The sequence below is a fragment of the Athene cunicularia genome (assembly GCF_003259725.1).
Source record: "Athene cunicularia isolate RWA chromosome 15 unlocalized genomic scaffold, athCun1 chr15_part1, whole genome shotgun sequence".
NCBI lineage: Eukaryota > Metazoa > Chordata > Aves > Strigiformes > Strigidae > Athene > Athene cunicularia.
The window spans coordinates 5,238,982-5,261,233 of record NW_020799121.1 but is presented as its reverse complement, the minus strand read 5'-3'; the positions used below and the strand labels follow the sequence as shown (position 1 = coordinate 5,261,233).

General features: G+C 49.4%; 2 protein-coding genes across 2 annotated transcripts in view; one reads left to right on the top strand and one right to left on the bottom strand.

The window, feature by feature from the left end:
* The window catches only part of GGT1 (gamma-glutamyltransferase 1), a 61,500-nt gene extending 43,573 nt beyond the window's left edge, over positions 1–17,927 (bottom strand). The window contains exons 1-2 of the mRNA XM_026859563.1: positions 17,826–17,927; positions 1,756–1,820 (exon numbers count right to left, since the gene is read on the bottom strand). The gene's annotated coding sequence lies outside the window, so the exon portion shown is untranslated. The remainder of the gene's footprint in view (positions 1–1,755; positions 1,821–17,825) is intronic.
* LRRC75B (leucine rich repeat containing 75B) lies at positions 4,320–20,732 on the top strand. The gene is made up of 3 exons (XM_026859567.1): positions 4,320–4,469; positions 7,618–7,730; positions 19,086–20,732. The coding sequence occupies exons 1-3, from the start codon at positions 4,434–4,436 to the stop codon at positions 19,606–19,608; spliced, it is 672 nt and encodes a 223-aa protein (XP_026715368.1). The 5' UTR covers positions 4,320–4,433; the 3' UTR covers positions 19,609–20,732.
* The last annotated feature ends 1,520 nt before the right edge of the window (positions 20,733–22,252 follow it).

Sequence of the window (22,252 nt, the reverse complement as noted above, 5' to 3'; positions counted from 1 at the left end):
ACCTGGGCGGGCTGCCTGGGGGCAGGGAGCGGGGGGCTGGGAGGGAGGAGGGCTGTGCTGCCCGCAGGAGAAGGGGTGTCCAAGCCTCGGCTGTCCCCATCCACACCCCTCCCTGCCAGCCCCTGGCTGCGCTCGGGACCGATGTCCCCCAGAGAAAAGCCACAGCCGACGCACTGCCACCGCATCCCGTTATGCCCATCCAGCCAGGCTGGCCAAGATCTGGCTTTGGAAGAACCCAAAATGATTTTGGAGAGCACCTCGGGGGCAGCCTAGGCTGAGGGGAGTGGTAAAAGGGGTCAGTGTATCAGTGGGAGCTTGTTTCTGTCTGCCGCCATTCAGGAACAGAAAAGCCAGTGTGCAGACAGCGTGGTGCCAAACTGATGCTGAGGACAGAGCCCTGCTGCTGGAACAGAGCCATCTCCTCCATCGCTCAGGGCTACCATCACTTTCCAGGCAAACTCAGCTCCCCCAAACTGCGGGCAACTCTCCCTCTGATTTGGACAGAAAACACCATCAGTTTTTAGCTTATCATGTTGCTTCATTAGATAATGACCTACTTCATCCCGGGAACATAGCGTGTTTCTTGCCATAGTGGCAAGTAACCTTTGGGTGTGAGTACGTTGGAGCAGGGACTGGCTTGCTGGGGTGCTGGCGCGGGCTGCAGGGAGCTGCATTAACCACCCTGAACTTCCTGCGTTCTACAACACACCAACAGCGGTGGTCAGTGCCCCAGGCTACCAGCAAGTTGCACACTCACGAGTAAGAATTTTCAGGACCAAAAATTAGATCTCTGTTTCTACTGTCCACTGCCTTAGCATGAGGATTCTTACCAGCACCACAAACACTGTTCTTGCCAGGTGTGTAGACAGATAAACTCTGAGCAGAAAGCGTGTATCTGTGCACTAGTATGGCAGACAAGGGCTGAATAAGATTTCCAAGGCAGTTTCGGAAAGGCACTGTTAAAGAAGCCTGTGAAGAAAAAGGCAACCACTCACTTCGTGAACATGGTGATGTAACGTGATCAGACTTCTGTAGGGTATGCCAGAGGCCAGAACTACAGAACATCATTTTCTATAGTGCTCAGCACCTCTCCTTGAGACTGAAGCACTGAAATCCTCCACAGACCTTGGAGGTCCCCAGAAGGTCCATCTGTGAACAGCCAGGGTTTGAATCCTAAGTCACGGAGCCATCTGGAATGGAGGGTCGTTTCCAAGCCCTCCTTTCAATGCAGCCTGCCAGCTCCTTTCAGGATCAGTTAGACACTTGGCTTCCCCACATCTGCGCTGACGGTTACCATGTCCTCAACACTCACATTTTGTCCACTGCCTTTCCTGTTCCCCTTGTTATTCCTGGTCCCCATCTCTGCCTGTCGGTGTCGAAATGGTGACCCTCTGTTCATCTGCTCATGACAGAGCAGCGGGACATGCGTCCCATAGTCACAACACAGCTTTCCTCTGCCAAGTAAGATGGGAGCCCATCCAACACCACCCCAAAGCCTCCAGTTCATTGTGTGCTCAGAGGTTTCAGAGACCGAGGGCTACACCACTAACGTACCACACCCTTACACAACTGAATGCAACTGTCAGCCAGTCCAAGGTCACATAATCAGAACCAGTCCTCATATGGCCAGTGTCAGCTTCAAAGAGTACCATGATCAGCCTTTTTTTTCTCATTTGCAAATTTCCCTTGCTTCTCAACTAAGTTCAGCCCTCAGCTCGGTGCCCAGCACGTCCTTCCTTACACAGACTGGCTTACCTTGGCAGTAACACGCTCTCAGGAGTCACGAATTAATACGTCCCAGGTGAGGGTCTGTTTGTTACCTGTAAAAAGAGAGATACCTTGTTCACTCTAGTTGGCAGTGAGGATATTTAACACCATACCTCATCACTGTGCCTTGGGCCAGAGCGCAAACCCCCCAGAGAAGGCAGCGCAATGGCAGGACCAGAATCCCACCCTCCTCCAGGGATCTCAGGCCGGCCAGAGGACACGGGCTCCTGATGCATGGCTCCTGCTGCAGACGCAGACCTTGTCCAGCCCTGCAGATGTACCCGCAGGGTCTAACTCTGTCTGCCAGTGGTTTTTGACCTGTGGTCTGCAGACTCCAAAGGGCTGTGGGCTGCTCCTAGGATGTCAGGAGGGTGTAAAGCAAGCAAGCCATGCAGAAAGGGATCCAGTCACAGAGATGCAAGATATCAGCATTTTAGAAGACTGCAGAGAGAGCTGCAAACACAGTGTAGTCTCATGTATGCTTGCTTTGTACAGGAACACTTGGACAGCTCCATTGCACATCACCTCAGCAGTCTCAGAAATACCCACCTGCCAAAGACAGACCTGCTTTCCTGCTGGTCTGTGTGGGGATCGCTCAGCTGAGACCAGGGGAGGCATTAGACCTACGCCAGCAAAAAGTCTGGTACAATGTGATTTCCCTGTGCTGAGACAATGGCCAAGTGTCATTTTTAAGATAACAGCACTAAGCCAACTGAACTGGCAAGACTTATAATATCCTGCTGTCTGCATCCACCCTTTAGGTGGTACAAAATTTTCGAAGAAATGAGAGAGGGAGGGAAATAAGATGAACCAGAAAATGCCCCCGGGCTAAGAATTTTATGTACTATCAACATGAAGTGAATATTTACAGCTATATTATTTATAAAACCCTTGCAGGCAGGATTTATAATGGGAATGCAGATTCATCTTAATGGTATAGCTCCAGTTGGGGGAGTTTAATTACTGCTCTGACATCCACTGCTGCATGCCCAGCCATGCCATCCTCTCGGCAGCTTTCTTCATCTCTGCACATTACACTTGGCGTAGGAGGCTCCACTTCCCTGAAGCCTTATGGTTAAGGGAGACATTGGCATGACGCCTTGGTATGCTCCTGGCCCACATCCAGCTGTGTGTCCTTCAGGAGTGATCCACTGCTTGGGTTCCTTCATTGCTTCTGGGTATCATCTGCGTACACAGAGTGATGGGGCTGTAAAGCATTTGATTTATTCTCTTCTCCACCAGATGTGTAGCCAGGGTCTCTGGTATTGTGCTCTCTGCTCAGTCCAAGCATATCCAGAGCAGGAGAGAGTGGATACAGTACTGGCTTTGATTGCCGCTTAGGGTTAAGATCCCACACCTCTGCCAGCTATGGCTCCATCCCTGCTGATGATGTATCTGTGTACACCCAGCTTTTTTTTTCCCCTCTCTTTTTTTTTAGCTCTCAGTGCATCTTTCACTGGGTGGTGCCTGAAGCACACATTCAGTGGAGCAGCACGAACATATGGGGCACCCATTTGCTTATTCATTTCTCCTGACAGCAGCATACAGAACGGGCATAGGACTTGTTTTCTTCGTCGGCTGAGCCCTCCATGTCAGCTGAATCAAATCAGCGCTATCCCTGTTAGGGAGATATTTTCTTCTACATTTCTACTCCTGGGATATATTTTTTCTGCCTTCAGGGTATTTTCATGCAAGTATGTGATTTCTCTTTCCCAAAGAAAGAGAAGGTTTTTTTTCACAGCTCCATGGTACCTCCTCACTGTAGTAACTGTGTCATATATTGGGTCTTAGCTTTCCTCTTAGCAAGAAGTAGCTTAGTTCTTTGCAGTGTTGCCCATCTGGCCCCTGGGGAGTCTTTTTGTTCCCAAGGATGCTGAGCTTTCTTCCAGCATGTCCCAAGGTGTCTCATACCCTGGTCCATGCAGGTAAGTCAGACCACAGATGTTCCCCTAGCTCACACTGGGGAAGATGACTCCCCTTGACTGCGGTGTAGACCTACCTATACATTTACCATTACACCCAAAAGTCAATACTGCCAGTGCTTAGTGCCTACTGAGAAATTCAAAGCACAGCTAAATTCATACTCATGGGCAGGACTTGTGCTCAGCCAGCCACCACCAGGGTGTAGGGTTGTATCTAAATACCCGAGAAAGGTTTGATTCCTCCAGAAAAGCTGAGGTTGGAGAAGCAGGTTTAGAGCCATTCCTGCTCAGCTTTTTCAGCAGATTCACACATAGAGGCTGACAAAACTGTGAGTTTCTGTGGAGCTAATTCTCTCTGGGCTCCAGCCAGCATGGAAATGATACTGCTCTCACCTTCCTGTGGGAGGTGGAAACAGGGTGGTCAGCCCCGAGGCTGACTAGCTCAACACTGCATCTCGTTCAGCTCTCTGGCTGTCCACACCCCCATCACAGTAATGCTGGGTCAGACACAGCTGCTTCACCTTTGTTGGATAGTTTCCTGTATTGAACAACTAGCTGGTACCTCATCAGATTTACTTTCTGGTTTCAAAACACATCATGATTATAGCTCCAGGGAAGTCTTGTGTATCTGACTGACTGTTTTTCTTGTAGGACCTGGGACTGGAAGGAACATTCCTCAATGAAGTGCTCTACAAAAATGCGACTTTCCTCAACTTGGTGGATCCCATCTCCCATGACTTGCTGATGAGCCTCGCTAGAGATCTGCAGTGTCCCAAAAAGGTGAACCCTTTGTCAGCCCTGGGAATACTTTCTGACATAGCACTGAGGCAAAGAGAGCCCTAATGGGTTGGCTGGTGCTGTGTGGTGCTCTGCAGTCCTTCAGACCCAGCCTGTGTATGCCCTTGGAGTGGGGGCATATAGGTTGTTGTGCATATTTCTGTAGAAATCAGTTAAAACTGCTTCAGAATATGAACACAACTAAAGGAGGGGGCAGTTATGCGCACAGAAATCAGGAATTTACTTTTCAAGTGTCAAAAGTAAACTTGATGATGGGTAAAAATATATGGCATGGAAGGTGGTGCCATATTCACTGGATGCCCCAGAGGTTCAAAGCAGCTAGCTTATGGGGCCGCAGAGGGGAACAGAGATCTCTGCCTCTGCAGGCAGAGGAGAGCTTCTCTCTTCCTGGGCCCCCTGCCACACGTAACTACCCTAACCCAGCATTACATCCTCACTATAATCTCCCAGATCTCTTGAGTAAAGAATGGGGCTAGGAATAGGAATATATTGCAACTCGGGATTCAAGAAGCAAATGTGTTATGTGCACAGTATCCCTGCACTGCTCCAGCACTTCCTCCAGAGAACGAGGAGAGCAGAGGCAAAGAAAGGCAAAGCTGAGTGCAGACAAACATCACAAATACCGCACTCCCACTGCAACACCAGCATCCGCTTCTGTTACCCTTTGCCACCACAAACACTTGGATTTGCAATACATCCGTTTGCTCATCAGGTTTAGCAAGTGTCATGTTTGCTTTATAAGGAAAGCAATAGAGTGAATTTCTTTATTCAAAGGAGATACTAAGTACGCACAGCTCAGAGCAAACAGCAGCACCCTAGGGAATACACTGAATGCCTGGTGTAGATTGGTGGCATTTCTAAACTTGTTCTGTCATCTCCTGAGGCTCTCTGATAACAGTTAACCGGTCAGGTCTCAACAGACAAGCTACATTTAGCCAAAGTTTAATCATCATCATTGGGCTGCAGTGCAGCCTGAAAAAAAAGGTATCTTCTTTTCAAGTGTAAAAATTCTATAAGCATCTAAAAAGGAAGGGGGTGGGTTGCAGCAGTAGTACCTCTTAACCATATTTCACTTGACTTCATCTCCACCTGTTCTACCAGAGCATCTCCAGCCTCACGCTGTGCAGCGCCCTTCAGGGGAGGCAGCGTGAGGGGACATGACCCTACGCCAGTACCCAGGTGCCTAGCAGATAATACACTACAATTTACATATACCTGCATATACCCCTCCTCCTCTGTTTTCATGTCTTACAGATGCACTTGCTTACCTGCAGACACATGCACCATTATATAGATAAGATTTTCCCCATTCCCAAGGAAGATGTTGAGCACCTGAGCTGTCCTTCAAAGCCAACAGGAGTTTAATTAAGGGGTTGGAGAGACTCAGTACCCTACAGCACCAGCACAAGCACTGGCAGACCACAGCCCCTCTCCGGCCGTGGCTGAGCAGCTGGTGGGTGTAACTGCCTTACTGGCAAGTAGGCTGAGTGCAATTCCCAGTCTGTCTCTGGAAATTAAATCAGTGAGGACACGGAAAGGAACAGGAGGGTAATTCTCAGCTGTGAGCCAACAGACGTTTGCAGAGCAGCGTGCCAGCTTCTGTGCTGAAGCCTGGTGTGCACGTGCACCCACTTGGAAAGGTTTGCTGTTGTAGGTGACAGCTGGGTGCCAGTTGCAGCCTTGCCAGCACAGTAGTAGTCTAGAACAAGGCACCTAACCCAAGGGCACGGGCAGTCCTGTGGGGTTCCAGGGGAAGCTGGGATGGGGATCAGGGGCGCTCAGCTGAGCACTGAGGCTGGGATCCCTCTTCACTTGGCACAGCGGGACAGCCACATGCTGGCAGCGCATCCCTGGGGAGTTCAGCTGATTCAGTGGCTGCTTGGAAAAGTCAAAGTGCAGCTGTTGGCCCACAGTACAGCACTTTAACCACTTCAAACAAAGAACAAATTAGCCTATCCCTGACAGCTTTAGTGTGTGTTTACCTATCAGATCCCTAAATGCACCCGTTGCACCACAGCTGGAGGGCTGAGGAATGGGAATACAGGTGCCAGTCAGCATTTGGAAAATGTGATAGAGGGGGCAGAAATCCCAGCCTTCAGCAGCTGCCATTTGCCATTCTGCTTCACCAGAGGAAGAGAGGTGCTGTTCAAAGTCATGGTGATAGAGAACACATTCAAAAATAAACCCGGGAAGGTAGCAACCATCTTGGTGCCATCTTTTCCAGATGGCAGGGGCTGGAGGGAACTGCTGACATTGGGAAGCTCCCAAACTCAAACCTCCATGAGCAGAACGGACTGCAAGGAAGTAATATGGAGTCTGGGGAACTCACTGGTTCCCTGTTCCAGCATCCCCCAGCTGGAGCACAGGAGGGAACAGAGTTGGGGGTGCTGCTGCAGGAGGAGCAGGGATGTCCCAGGGCACATCTCTGCCAGCAAGAAACACCTTGGGGATGGGACAAAAGTGCTGACTGCTCAACTTTCCACATTGGGGTAACAGATAGTTAGTCCAAAGACAGTATGCAGTTAGAGTTTGGGAAGCATAGTGACAAGGTCATAGTCCTGTAACACGATATGTTGGCAGCTTGTCTGCACAGCTGGGCCAGGTGCTGCTGAGAGTACAGCATTGAGGAGCTGGGATGCCCATGCTATCCCTACACTGAACTTTTTTGAAAGTGGAGATCTTTTGAAGAAAAGGGTGTAGGGGGTCCCTGCACAAAACCCTTCTTGCATTGTCAGCCACCCCTGCTTTCCTGGGTGTTGCTTGGCCTAGAGCCAGACTCCCTGCCACAGCTCTTAGAAAATAATCTACTCTTCTGAGCTCTACCTGCTCCTGGGTGGGGTGTGAAACTGTAGACCTATTCTGGGCAGGAACATGTCTGGCTGTGCTGGGGTGCTTCGTGGCAGTGCAGTGCTCCTACTGCTCCTTCTCCACCCCAGGAGGTGATGGCATGTGGCAGAGGCAATTCAGGCCTTCTTACCATTCCCTCTTCGTCTTCTCTTCACCTCCTCCCTTATATACATTCCCCTGCTCCATTACCATCTCTGTTCCTTTCCCATCTTCCTCTGTCCTCCCCCTTGCCTCCTGTTCTGCTGTGGTGCAGGCGGAGTCTAAGCTGTCTGTTTGCTTTCAGGAATATGACCCCTGGAAATCCTCGGACAGGATCTGCAGGCAGCTGATTTACCACCTAACCCCCCACTCGAAATGGCACCGACATGGCATGCCCCGGAGGAAGTCCCAAGTGTGGTAAGCAGCCTGGTGGGGACAGTGTGGATGGGCACAGAGGGGCATCTGCCAGGAGAGGCTCTGCTGCAGCCAAGCACCATCCCAGTCTGCCACTACTGCCCTTCTCAGGGAAAGGCAGGGCTGAAAACCTGCATGGCAGCTGCTGCTCAGCCTCCTAGAAAACCTCAGCCAAACAGCACAGGGTCAGTACCAACATCCCTCCATCTGGTTTGCTATTTACTCCTTTTTATGTAGTCTTACATTTCCTCAACCTCTCCCAAGAGCATTGAAATCAACCCCACCGATTGCACCGCACAGACAACCCTCCTTGCAGGCCTTTTAGGGTGCTTGGCCCTAGGAGGGTGACCAAAGCTGGCAGCCTTGCAGACACACACCCCCATGTGCTGAGGGGAGCCGGCCCTCAGCTCTGCATCCCACTTTGTCCTTGTTTATCCCAGTAAAACTTCCCTGCTTCTGGGCAAGGTCTTCCATTACGAGGCACTACCACCAGGTGATCACTGCATTCAGTAGGAAGCACTCTGGGGTGGCTGGCAGAGGTGACCGTCCTTACTTACCTCCCACTTCTCTGCCAGGACCAGGAGAGGGACCTGACGCAGCACAGAGCCTCGCACACAGGGAACCCAACTCAGAGCACATTGGCCACTGACAGCTACCGGATGGCAGCTGCTTTCCACTACTACAAACATATTCAGACACCCACACTTGTTCTCTCCTTGACACTTGCTGGCTTTTCTAACCAGATAAAGAGCAATCCCTGCTTCTTTTAAATCCACCCCTTCTCTCCTCATTTTCTCCGAGCAAAGACTGTTCCTGTGACAGAAATCACCACTGCTGAAGGAAAGACAGAGAAGTGACTAAGAAAAGAGCTCATGTCAGCCCCATTAGCTCAACAGGAATAAATGCAGGATTTGGTAAAAAGAAATGCAAAATTGGCAGCACTCTGAGAATAGCCTTGGGCTTTCCTCAGACTTTTGGAGTCTTTAATACATGTGCCAGCAACTTAAAATCCCCCATGGGAATTGACATTTCCATCATACCTTTCATTCTGACTCAGAGGCAGATCCCCACTACATCTTAAGGAATAAAACCCCTAATACCACGATTTCCAGGCCATCTGCCTCTCACACCACAGCCCCACTTTGCCACCAAATAGGTGCTCTGTGAGTCTCATCCCCAGCACCCCACAGGGCAGGACTGCTAGTGCCAGTTTGCAGGTGAGAAACACAGCACAGAACAAGACTGAAGGACCAGAGCTGAGCGAGTCATTTTCCAGACCCACTCAGATGATATTTTCCATGTGGGATCCTGCAGAGCACTGGAGATGCAGGATGTAGAGAGCAGGTCAGACCTCATCCCCATTCCCTTCCCAGATAGATAAGGCTTCAAGTTAAGAAGTGCTGGAGACAGGGAAAGTTCTGTAGAGGGTGACTGTCTTCATTCATTTCCAAGCTCCCTTTTGCTGAAACTCAGCATCATTCTGGTTTTCCAAGTGAAAAATCCCTCCATGCCACTACCTAACTCAACCCTCTTTCCCCACACTCCTGTTTGCAAGCAGAACAAACTTCTTTTCCAGTTGGAATTCAGACCGGAGAGTCAAACTGGAGGTGTTCCCTCTGCACAGCCTGGGGAGAGCAGAGGACTGTCTGCTGCAAACTCATCTCTTAGTAACAACAGAGAGCAGGTCTGTGACCAGAGGAAGATCTCTGGGCCCCATGAACCCAAATCCCACACAGAAGGGTCAGGCCCAAAGTACTGGCAAAGTACAGAGCATCTGTGAGCACAAGCAGGGAGGGGGCAGCAAGGCAGCCTGCGATGGAGGGAAATATAGGTCTAAAATGGGCGGTCCTGCCTGGCCACCAGGCCCAGCTGCAAGGTGTTACATAAGGCATAAAATAATTTTGATTAAATATTAAACAGCAGAGCTTCCTCTTTTAAGACTAGAGAGGAACTGGTTTGCAGTTTGCGGCAAAAGGTGCCTGCAGAGTTGGCATCTGAGGCCGCTGCAAGAAAATGGATGTTGCCAGTAGCAGGAAGGCAAGAAATAGCTGCTCCATCAGGGCCTAATTTTGTCCAGCCAGGCTGTTTTTACCTGATCTGAATTCTCCACTTCCCTCTGTCTACTAGTGGGAGCATTTTACTATAATCTCTGTCTCTGAACCCATGCCCTTGGCTTGTATCCTTCCTGCCTTCAAAGTTCCATAAAAACCATGGGTGCAGCAGCAATTACTTTGAAGGCACTTCTAAGATCTAGTGGGGGTTTGGGACAGCAGAGAGGAATCAGTGCATGGAGACCACGTTCAGGAACTGAATTCTCCTCTTGCTTTTGCAGTCTCCTGGGTTTTGGCTTCTGGCTTTCACAGAGCTGATGCAAACCCGCTTGATCTCTTCTGAAATGCGATTTCCGCTTTCTGGCAGCACGTCAGATGGGTCCAGGAGATAATTAACAAGCCCAGCCATACAGAGAGCTTAGAGCATCTGCCAGGTTTTAATTATGTTTGGGCTGTTGTGGAGATGTGGTATGGGAGACAGAAAGGACCTACTAGAGCTGATCCTAGTTCCTATACTGGAGCTCGATCACACACCAGATGTTCCTCTCCACTACTCAATAGCAAACCAGCGGGTCAGAAACTAACTGTAGATATGTCCCCGTCTACTCTCAGAGGGACCCAAAACATCCAGCAAGCACAAACCTGAGCCAACCATGAACTGATACAGCAGAAAGGATAAGATACATTTCTTCAAGCACTCCTGTTTCAATACACAACAATGCCAGAACAGCTAGAACTGTAAACTCTAGTAAGAACCAATCACACTTCCACCAAGCAGGAACAGTATTATGCTAGTCACGCTATAGAGCCCAACCAGATACTAAATATTAATAAATAGACTAAGTTATCAAAGCATCAAACATGAGAACCTGCAGACACACACAGGTATGCTCCTCTAGACCTCCTTAACCACAGACCTGCTCCCCACTAAAACCAGAGGTCCCACCTGCTTCCACTACACCTCAAATTCGGATGTGTTCAGCCCAGCACTATGACTGCAGCAGAGGTTCTGTGTGCCTTGCACAGGACACAGTGGGCTGCTGTTTATCCCGTTCAGCCATTCCTCTAAAGAGCTACCGACAGAAGTGACTGTAACGTGGCACCTGGCCCTGAGTCTGGGAGTCAGGCCACATGGTATTATCAGCTGAATGCCCCAGGCCAGAAGCGGAGTCATACAGAAATGTGGAAGGAGAGAGTTTACAGCAGCACTGTGGACCCAGTGTAACAGCAGCTGAAGCAAGTAGGTGAGATCCAGCCCAGTCTGTGCCTGGTTTTTCTACTTGATTAAACTGTCACAGGTGATGCTGGGAGGCAGTTTGCCTGCTTCATGCTAGCAGGTTCTTGACAGTGCCTGTCTGTCTTGTACGATGAAGGGTTAGCAATGTCACAGCTGTGCAGTCACCCAGAGATGATTTCAGCTGCCCAGGTGATACCTGGGCAGGTTTGCACACTGAAAGCAAGGGCTTCAGTTCTCCTTTCCTGAAAAGTCCTGTCTCAGGTCTGCAGCTTCCAGCCATCAACCTGCACCCCGCCTGGCAGCTGACCCTGCTTGGGTTGGCTGTCTAACCAAACAGGGAAGTCAAGCTTTTGGAGGATTTACTGGGGGTTTTAAAATTAAAAACTAAAAAGCTGGAGGATAAGATTTTCGCATCAGGGACCAGGATGACTACTGCACAACTGTCGGTCGCTTATATCCTAATGGGAGTTCAGTTTTATCACCATTTTACAGTTGTATAGATCACTCACACTTAATGAGGAGAATACATTCTAGAGTGTTGTATAACCCCAGCTTTGCTTTCTCATTAAATTAACATTTATAGCATAAAGTGTAATGGATTAAGAAATGCTGCTCTCCGCAGACATAGGCTTTTTAGGCTATCAACACCACTCTGTGGTATTTTGACAGATGCAGAATTTTTGGATGTTATTAATTCTTGTTTTCAGAAGTGTTGAGGCTTCCTTAATTCAGCATTACAGGAGAACTACGTGTTCTAGTACAAGTGCCACTATCTGCATCCCTGAATCCAGGGCGTTTATTACTTTTTGAGGGTAAAGCCATACTGGACTGCAATTCAGAGTGGAAAGGCAGAAGGGTACTAGGTGAAGGCAGCCTTTGTCTGGAGAGCTGGATCACAGCGTCGTGCTGCAATTAAGAAGCTGTGGATTACAACTGAGCTGTCTTGGGAAAGCCGTGTCAGGGAACCTTCCACTTGCATCACCCCCAGGGCTGACTACTTCAGTGTAACTACTTCCTTTCCTGAGTGCAGAGAATCAAACCTGAATCCACAAAACCTGCAGGCAGTAAACACAGAATGATCTTTACAAGCCGGGTGTTCCTGGCACAGAAGAAAACCCAGATTTTTCACAGTAACAGGTTATGGAAGAGCAAAGGCAGTTGTGTGCATGGAGTGAACTCCCAAACTACATGGATCTGGGCTTTCCTTTTCACAAGTCTCACCACAGTTTTACTTTGCTTATATGAGTGGATTTCATTTCGGCTGATCCAAAACTGGGTGGAGAATAGAGTGTCCCTTCTGGGCTCATTGCTCTGTTTCTGTTATTGATGTGCATTGCTCAGACACTGCAGCATTAGATGTACTTTTAAAATGCAGTCAAAGCACTTGTGTCTAGAAGACTGAGAGGAAACAGCTCTAAAGGGCATTGGATTTTTTTTTTCTTGAAAACATCACTCAGGGCTGCAGATGACAGCTCTGGCAGATTAGATCCTAGCCTTCACATGGCATGAGGTGAATATTAACTACAGCTTCATGTCACCCTTATGCAACAGGGTAAATAGGCACCATCATTCCTGTTTTAGAGATAGGAAGCCAAGTCAGAGAATACCAGTCAGTTAACGAAAGCCACATGGTAATAGTCATATGGAAGTACAGGAACTGCCCCACACAATGTTTTCAAGAATCTCCTGCTCACAGAGATGTCAGCTGGACAGACATGAACTGGTGAACAAATTGTGGAGAGAGGCAGGAACTGTCCCCTCCCCTCATCTTTACAGTGCAGAGAGACCCAAACACTACCCATGATCAGGGTTCCCAGCAGCATCAAGAGGCAGGTACATCTGCAGATGCTGTTGGAGATGGCAGAAAGGGTCCAGCAGCTTGGCACTGCCCTGTCATGGATCAGAAGAAAAAGTCCCAAGACTGACAGGCAGGAGAAGCAGGACACTTTGATAGACAATGAGTGAAATAATGGAGGCTGGGTGGCAGTTGGTAGTGAAAAGGAATCAGCAGAGTCCTTAATGGTTTCATAACTCTTACACAGTTGAAGGTCTGACAAGGACATAGGCTGATACATGACATTTATAGTGAGGAAGTAGCATTATTCCTGCTTTGCTAGGATAGACCTAAATAATGAGGGGAAAAAACCAAGAGGTCTGTGGTGGATCAAGTGGCAGCAGGAGGAAGGCCAAGGGTTCACAGCTCTCCTGAACACACCTTCAAGTAAAGATGACAGCAGAACCAGGAGGAGGAGAGGCGCTCAACTGCATCATCACCTGGAGATACCCATGTCCCACCCCAGCAGCAGAGGGAGGGTGGTAGGAGAAACACTGCCTTTGCACTCCCTTCTCTCCAGGTGAGGGACCTCCCCACAGCTGATCGAAAGAACTTGGGTGCAAGGATGGAGATGTGACTAAGGGACTTCGTCTGGAAGTGGCCTGCTTGTGCACTGCCACCATCTTCACAGAGGTGCTGGGCCCAGCCCCAGAACAGCTTGCTCTGGGTTAGTCTAGGTCAGTGCTTTTGAGGCTTCTCTTTCCTTTTTCATGTCTCACTAGAGGCAGCTAAAGCCAGCCCTGCACAGTAGCACCCCGAGCTGCAGGGAAGCAAAGCAAGCAGATTATGCTAAGTAGGCGATTAAAAAGCCCAGAGTCCATCCCCTAAATCACTTCTTAAAGCAGAGAAGCCATCCAAACATGCCCATCACTAGGTTCTATGCAAGGAGAAGTAGCCAAGAGATACCCGACTTACGGCTAATTAGCCACTACCGTCAGTGCCTTTAATGAATGAGGGAATGCACAGTGATGGGAGTCTCTGGCATCAGGTAAATTTCAGATTTGGAGGCAAAATAAATGTAAGGGGGGAAAGAGGGAGACAGGCAGGGAGTAGTGGGCATTTTCATTACTGAAATTCTGACTTAACTCCTCCCATCCTCTCTCCACAGTGTGGAGACAAGGAAAGGAGTCTGTGACTCCAGGAACCTGAACATTCTTGGGCTGACAAGCTCCTCCAAACCCCACAAACCTAACAAAAGGTCAGGCACCGCTGTGGCTGCTGCAATTCCCACCAGAGCAACAATCAGGAGCCATTACACCACTTGCCTGCAGCCACCAAAGAATTTAGATGATGAGCAAGAAGCTGAAAGGATTCAGTGCTAATAAGTTGTGCTGAGCTCTCAGCACATGGGCTCAAAGAAGCACCTGAGAGAGGGCCTACGGGTTAGGTTCCCTGGGACAGGTCCTGGGGACAAGCACCTAGCAGTTAATTTCAGGTCTCCTAATTGTTTCATCTCAAGACAGGCCTGAATTTGCTTATATTAGCTGAGTTCCTAGGAGGCACAAACAGTGGCTGGGCCTTATGTGAGGAGAGGGAAGATTTTTATCCCAGAAAAAAAGCCAAGGGAGGTGTGAGATGGTTTCATCCCTTTCCTGGCCCACATTTCCAGTTGTGAGATAGAGATCCTTCTTCCGACACCTGCAGGTCCCTCAGACCCATACACTCTCTGGACTGGGTGGATCTCACATGGCCAGGCTCGTGGTGCAGCCTGGGGACAGCTGGCTGATGCCCGCTGAAGAGCGGAGTTGGCACCTAGGGAAAGGATGAGTGGGAGGAAGGCCAGACTCCAAGGAAAGAGTTGGAAACAACAAGGAGATGTACCTAGAAGAGCTCTCATCCCTCAGGAGGGCTGGACGAGGATTGCAAGCAGGGCAGGGTGGGCAGGCAGGCACTATTCCTTAATGGATGCTGCATCTAGCTCCAGGCGGATGATTGCCCTTGCTTCTTACCCAAAGTTTCACAGAATTTCTCACTTGCAGTCATTTCTTCAGCATCTGAGGGAGTGGGGGTTTGTTTCCTCTCTAAGCTCGCTGCAGATAATACAAACACAGTCTGCTTCCCTGCATCCAGGGTCCAGATCCTTGTCAGATGCAAATCCCCACAATTATAAATCTGCACGCAGCACCAGTTGTGGTAGCATTAGGTTAATCCAGCCTTCAGTGCTTTGCAGTCCTCTGCCCACAAGTCCCATGGGCATCAAGAGCCACGTCGCTAAGTAGCTGTTTTGTCGTGTAGAAAGGAAAAAAAAGCTTCTGTAGCTGAAGCAGTCTTTAAGCCTATTTTACTTGCAGAAATTAGGGGATAATAGATGACCCATTTCCTTGGAAATAAACCTGGCATTTTCTCAGCTGTTGCACAGGTGTCTGAGAGCTTGGGATCTTGTGTATCATGCCCCCCCCTGCCCCAAGAAACAGAGTTTAGCAGAGCTCAAAGAAAACGCCAAGAGTCAGATAATTCAAAGTAAAGCATCTACCCACGTCTCCCTGTCCCTTCTCTGACAGCAGATATATTTACCTCTAAAGCAACTAAAGCAACAGAGGAGGAGGAGTGTTCAGCTATTCTGTGCCTGCCCCAGGGATGGTATTTAGCTGCACCTCGTGGAGCTGCACAGAAACACCAAGGAGGAGAGCTGCCAGGGTTCACAGCATGCGTGGGGCATCAGGTCTCATGCTTCAGCACTTACCAGAGAGCTGGGGGCCTGGCTGCAGCATTAGGGCTACGTCCACCAGGGTGAGGCTTCTACAGACAAATCCCTACAAGAGGCATTTTTATAGGCAAGAGAGCAACTTAAACACAGGAGGAGCCCACAGTGCTGAGATAGGAGGCCAAGAGTCACCCTGGCAGGTACTGCAATGAGGGCAAAAGGAAGCAGCAGAAACACAGGAAAGGAAAGAAAAACGAGCCAGCAAAGGAGGGAGGGAGGGCCCTGGCACAGTGCAGGAGGCAGGAGGGTTTAAGCACATTCAGGCAGGAGCAGTCCAGTCTGGAGAATCAATTATGGGAAGATAATTTGTCTGTTTGATTAAGGCCCCCTTGGAGTATTGGCTTGTTGCTGGGGAGAGCAGCAGAAGGTACCGGCTCCGGTCAGAGCACGATCCGTGACTTATTACTGCAGTCCCTGCGCAGCAGTCAGCAGGAGGGGAGCCTTATCGGGCAGAGACAGACGAGCACGTTGCTTTTGTCCTTCTGACATTTCCCCTTAGATATCACTGCCTGCACCCTGAGCCGAGCCACTCGAAAGGGCACCCCAAGAGCCATTCACGCTCGGCCCCGTAAGGAAGCTGCTGTTGCCGGCACGGCAGGCAGCGGCACCTGAGTGCTGAGGCCCGGCAGAGGGAGCGGTGCCGGCTCAGCCGTGCCCTCCAGTGGTCCCCACTCCAGCCCGGTGCCATCCCCATGTCAAACTGGGAGCACTATGGCTGGTTCCTTCTGGCTTTGCAGTAGGAAGGGCAAGGGAGGGTTTGCACAGACTCAGGCGAGGCTGGGGCTGGGGTGGGGGCGGTGTCCCTATGTTGATGTTCCCTTTCTGTGACCCCCCGATCTGCCATGGGTTGTGCAGCACTTGCAGTACTGGGGAGGAGAATTTCCAGGAGCCACAGGCTGCATTTGCACAAAACAGGCACTGAAGTAATCACAGGCTTGCTTTTATGCTTGTTTGTCCTGTGTTCCCCCACACCCCCAAAGTCTTACTCTAAACCAGCACAGACCAGAGAAGGCTTCTGTCTCATTCTCATCACTTGTACCAGCCCCTACCAGATATAGGGGACTCCTTCCCCTGTGCAGTCAGGTTCACACTCAAAATTCATTTCTCCCTGCTTTAATCAGACCAATATGAACGCACACCTCCAGTGTGCATTCAATACTTGGTTTTGCTAGAACAAGTACTCCATATCAAACATGCAGATAAAACCTCTAGCACAGCTAAAGGGATAATGTGCCAGGGGAGACCTGAGACTCTACCAGCTTTGAGGCCAGTGTCTGAAAGATTTTATGCAAGTTGAACCCTCTTTTGTGGTAGATTGTGCTACACCACTGCTGGTGATTGGTGACAGAGTATACAAAAAAAGAGCATGCATTGTTTTTCCAGGAGAATTGAAGAATTACAGCTCCCAGGCAGCCGGGGCTGGTACCAAGCATCCCTTGGATTAGCAGGAAAAGGGAGGCTAGCCCAGTGCCATCCAGACTGCAGCATGCACAGTTCACAACTCCTACTGCTATTGCAGCAGCCAAGAGAGCTGCACCGCTGCTACAAGCAATGTAGTTGATTAATTCTTCACAGTCCTGTCTCTGGGGCCCTGATATTGGAGAGATATCAAGTACCATCTTCAAGTGAAGACCTTTTGGAGAACTCACTTCTGTGCCTTCAGATCAATTACAACTTACCAGTACATCAGGCTCTGCTGTTTGACAGTACAGACAAACACTGCTCCCCTTACCCATCTCATGATCCCCTGAGAAGTAGTCTGGGTCATCTAAAGGGTAAACATTTAGTAAGTAATACATAAGGCCCTTTTAAACCTTTAGGTCTTAATGTAAGTTATTCCATACTGTTACTACCTTTCTACCGTGAGAGCTCATTAGCTCAAATGCGTGCTTGCAGATACAGTCTCAGCCTTCAGTGAATTCCCATGGGAAACACAAGGACACAGAAGTAGCCTGAACAAAGTGCTGCAAAACCTAGAGCAGGAGTTTGTGGGCTTGAGAATTGGCAGGGCAGGCCACGAGGTCTTTTCACCTCACACTCCTACAAGGAAGCACAGTTTGCCAGTGTTGAATGTGTCCATGAAGGGCTGTTGCCTGCACTGATGCACATTTATTCACTTGTATTCTTGCATGCTCATAGGGATTATTAAGGACTGAAATTTCCAGGATGCTGTGAGCTGCATATGTAGAGCAAAGCTATAGAGGCAGTGTCACACCCTCTCCACAACTACAGAGGGGCTTGGCAACACTAAGGCTGGTAGGGGCATTCTCACCTGCCACGGGAGCTCCTGCGGTGCTGCAGCCTCCTCCGAGGAAATTGCATGTCCCCATGTACCCATTGCTCTCAGGGACTGGCTGTGCCACAGGTGTGCAGGACACTACAGAGAGCCAGATAGGAAGAGTGGGGACCTTCAAATTGGTGGTTAATTCTTAACCCACCCTGCTTCTCCCAAGCTCAACAAGGCACTTACAGACCCACTGAGCACATGACTCATAACACTAGTGGGGGTTCTACAAGGGCTCCCATAGCCTTAAAGCTGGATGTGTCTGAAAGGAGAGCAAGGCTAACATCATCTGCACTAAGGGATTAGGTTCTTCTGTGCTACACCAACGTGTGTTTCTACTCAATCGCAACATTTCCCCACCAACTCCTATAGCCCCACAGCTCCCATTTCTCACAGCACTTTCAAAAACCCACAGTCCATCATGAAACTCCACATCCCACTCCCTTCACATACCCAACAGCCCCATTTGCCTCCTGTACAGTTTGCCTACCTCCTCCTCACTCCACTTACCAGGCAGACAGCAAAAGGAAGAGCTGAAAGCACCTCTCCAGATTTCTTTTTCGAACCCTTACACTCTCCACACCTCCTCACAACTGCAGCAGATCCCAGATGATCTGCTGACCACAGAGACCCACATAGGCAGCCACTGGTGCTGCTTACTGAGTAAGTGCTGCTTGGGAAGGCTTTTAAAGGGACATGCAGTAAATCTACTCCTGGAGTGCAGTTTGCCTATAGAATGTTTTCCTGATAAAATATCCATTTCTGGGCTTTTTAACACTGCTCTTCTCTGCAGCAGCCCTGCAGCACAGTCTGTTTGCAACAGACTTTGGCATGCACCTGGAGAGGTGGCACACAAACAGCCCACACACAACGCAAACCAATGCACTTGGAAAGTTTGCCTGCCTTGGTTATTTTTGCTTTCTATGCATGAGTGTCTGTACATGCACATACAGACAATCCCTTTGAAATGTGCTAGTGGAAGACACTTTGGCATCCTGTGTTTAGCCAGTTCTGGCAAAGTTTATGTGTAAATCCTGAGAATATACAGGCAAGCCCCAGGACACAGTCTGCCCTGAGGCATGGTGCAAACCTTGTGCTTGCTTCCCCAGTGAGCTCTGTTAACCCTTTGCTTAACGTTCTCGCCCATGTTCTTAATGAGTTTTCCCCGTCTCAAGTGCTCTCTCACTTGGGTGAGAGATGGACAAGAGCAGTCCCCTTAATGATCTCTCTACCCCTTTCCGTCATCAGCCTGAAGACCAGCCTGCAGAAGAAAGTGAGCCAGGACTCCATGGATTTGTCAGGGATCCCCCTGACCATGCGGGATGTCCACCGCATGGCCTACTACCTGCAGAACAATGGGGATCACCTCACCTCTGTGGACCTGAGCTTCACCGAGCTGAACGATGACATGGTGCGCCTGCTGCTGCCCTTCCTCTGGGCACTACCCAAGCTCACTCACCTTTCCCTCAATGGCAACCGACTGACGCGGGCGACCATGAAGGAGCTGACTGACACCATGAAAGACATGAACAAGTTCCCTTGCCTGGCCTGGGTTGACCTCGGCAACAACGTGGACGTCTCCTCCATGCCACAGCCTTTGCTCGTGGGCCTGCGTAAGCGCCTCAGCCAGCAGACCACGCTGCCTACCATCTATGAGGCGCTTGACTGCGACTCGGAGATCTCCAGCGGGCACGAGGGCAGCCAGCCAGAGGACGAAGCAGCAGGAAGCACCCTGCCACGTGCTTTTTCTCAGCAGGGCTGCGAGAGGTGACTGGACAACAGGCCGGCGCTGGCACACTGAAGCCACCCCAAGGAGAAATCTTGAGTACAAACATCAAGCAGAGGGCCAGCTTTACCGGCTTCCTTTGGCTCTTTTCTCTCGCCTTCCCTAACATCTCCCCCCCACTTGCTGTGAGACAAAAGCCTGTCGTCCCCCCACAACGTGCTCCACTCCCTCCCCTCACTGCCAAACCCATCGCCCACGTTCCAGAGAGGAACCAGTGACTTACAGTGAACCTGGTCCCCAGGCAGGGTCTCACTGGAAGACGGGAAAAGACCTGTCGGAGTCAAGAATATCCTCCAGCAGCCATTGGGTTGAGGGAAAGGGATGGGGGGGAGCCTAAAACAGAAACAGGCTTGTAGTTTACTTCCTTTCTTCCTTTTCCTATGCACCTTGGAAACCTTGGGACCTGCAGCCTTGAGTGTGAAAGGAGGTACCCCAAGAGCCTAGCTGCTGTGGAGCTTAGTTGAAGGGCTCAGAGGCCAGAGCTGGAGCCCGGCAGTGTGTCTCCCTCTTGTGTCTGGCTCCTTTTGTTTTGTTTTTTTCCTATTGTGTGTTTTGTATTAACGTCTGAACAAAGGGACTTGGTCAGAGACCATTGGATCGCGTAGGCTGGGGCGGACACATGGCTTGGAACTGCAGCATCAGGATATTTGCTGTGTGACCGGGGTGAGAGGGAGGGGAAGGAGGTATGTGTTGGTGGGAGCATGGGGGATGGGATGAGTTGGGATGGGATGGGAGGAGGGGGGAGGAGAGGGAGGGGGAACAGTCTTGTGGATTAGCAGGATTGGTTTCAAAAACTGTGCTTTTGTACTAAAATTACAAGTTCCAAGTGAAATTGCGGAAAAGCAGACAGCTAAGCGCATAACTGTGGCACTAGAGGAGCAAGCCCTGAACGTGCCAGAGGTGGGCACTTACCAAACTAAAGCGCAAAGCTTTGGCTCCTCATGGCATATTGCATACCTCATAATACAGACATGACATAAGCAGCTGCATCACCATTTCCAATGCTGTCCAGAAACCAAACCACTGATGCAATATTTCTAGTGTTTTCCACATTGCTCATACTCTATGTAAACATAATAAACGGTTCTCTTGGACATGAGTGTGATGCACTACAGAGTCTGAGTATCTGGGTTGTTCACAAGTTGAGCTAGCGGCCCAGATGCCGCAAGAATATGGACCTGGAGTCCTCATGCAATGCCTGAGCAGCATGGGAGAGGATCAGCAGGTACCATTCACATTGGTGAGAATGGTTCATTCCTCTAGGGAAAGAGAAACACGGATGTTCATTTGTGGTAGGCTGCTGCCCTTCGTGTTGCAAGGTGCTGATACAAATCATCTGATCAGACTTTAGCTGATAAGTCAAGTCCTCTCCAATTATCTGTCACCCCTAAGAACTCAGAGAGTAGATATGGTTTTGAAAGAGTTAAAAGTTAAAGAAATTGGACATACTAAAAACCACATATGAACCCTGGCCCTCCTAAATTAACAATGGTAACTTTGCCTTCCTCTGCTGATTCTCTCTGGGAGTCTCAACACATATAAGCAATTCTCATAGACTAAGCCACACAAATCCACATGAAATAGATACAGCCTTCATGCTCCGTGCTGATTTTACAAAACATTGCAAGAAACAAATTTGTGATACTTTTCAAGTGATTTACCTCTGGACCAAGGGTGTGAGCACACTGGAAGGTGTTTCTGATCAGCTGCTAAAGCCCCCCCAGAATCCAGTCCCCTGAGGAAGAGAGCTGGGTTTAGACACACTGTGCTGAGTATTACAACCTGGCTGCTAATGCTGGACCCAGTCCTGTTCACACTCTGATCACTGGGGCAGGACCTTATAACCTTCATGTTGTTAACTTGCAAACAGAAGTGGTGTAAAGTCTCTTCCCTGCTGGCCAAAAGAGAGTAGAAGGTACAAGCTAAAGCAAATATAGCTAGGGCCAGGTGGTAGCTGTCTGTCGCGGGTGAAAGTATTTGACATGGCTATGATTTAGTAGTAATTGAAGATTTATGGTGCAAGGTAGATCAGAAGGTTGAATTTTAGCAGCACTTAATGACTGATCAGTTTTAAGATTAACAAGGTGATTTGGTAGGATATGTTATTAAAATGGTGACTTACAGATTCAAGAATGACAATTCATGCTAGTATCCTAAATCAAAGTATATATATGTCTAAACAGAAGACCTACACACACACAAACAGCATGGAAATAGTTGAATATCCAGTGAAATATATAGACATCCACACTTGTGAAGGCAAATGTGCGTATTTAAGCAAAGAGGTGGATGGAAGAGGCTAGCCTATAGTTAAAATTTCTCTTCCTGAATCTGGAGTAAATACTCACAGTGCATCGGTATTTCTCAGTGGGCAATAACTGAGTCTTAAGAAGTCTACTTTACCCTGGCCTTTCATCGGCTTTGTGGGCAGATGATTAGGAAGTATTTCTTTACAGAAGGGGTTGTTGGGCATTAGAATGGGCTGCCCAGGGAGGTGGTGGAGTCCCCATCCCTGGAGGGGTTTAAGAGTCGGGTTGACCCAGCGCTGAGGGATCTGGTGGAGTTGGGAACTGTCAGTGTGAGGTTCATGGTTGGACTGGATGATCTTCAAGGGCTTTTCCAACCTTGA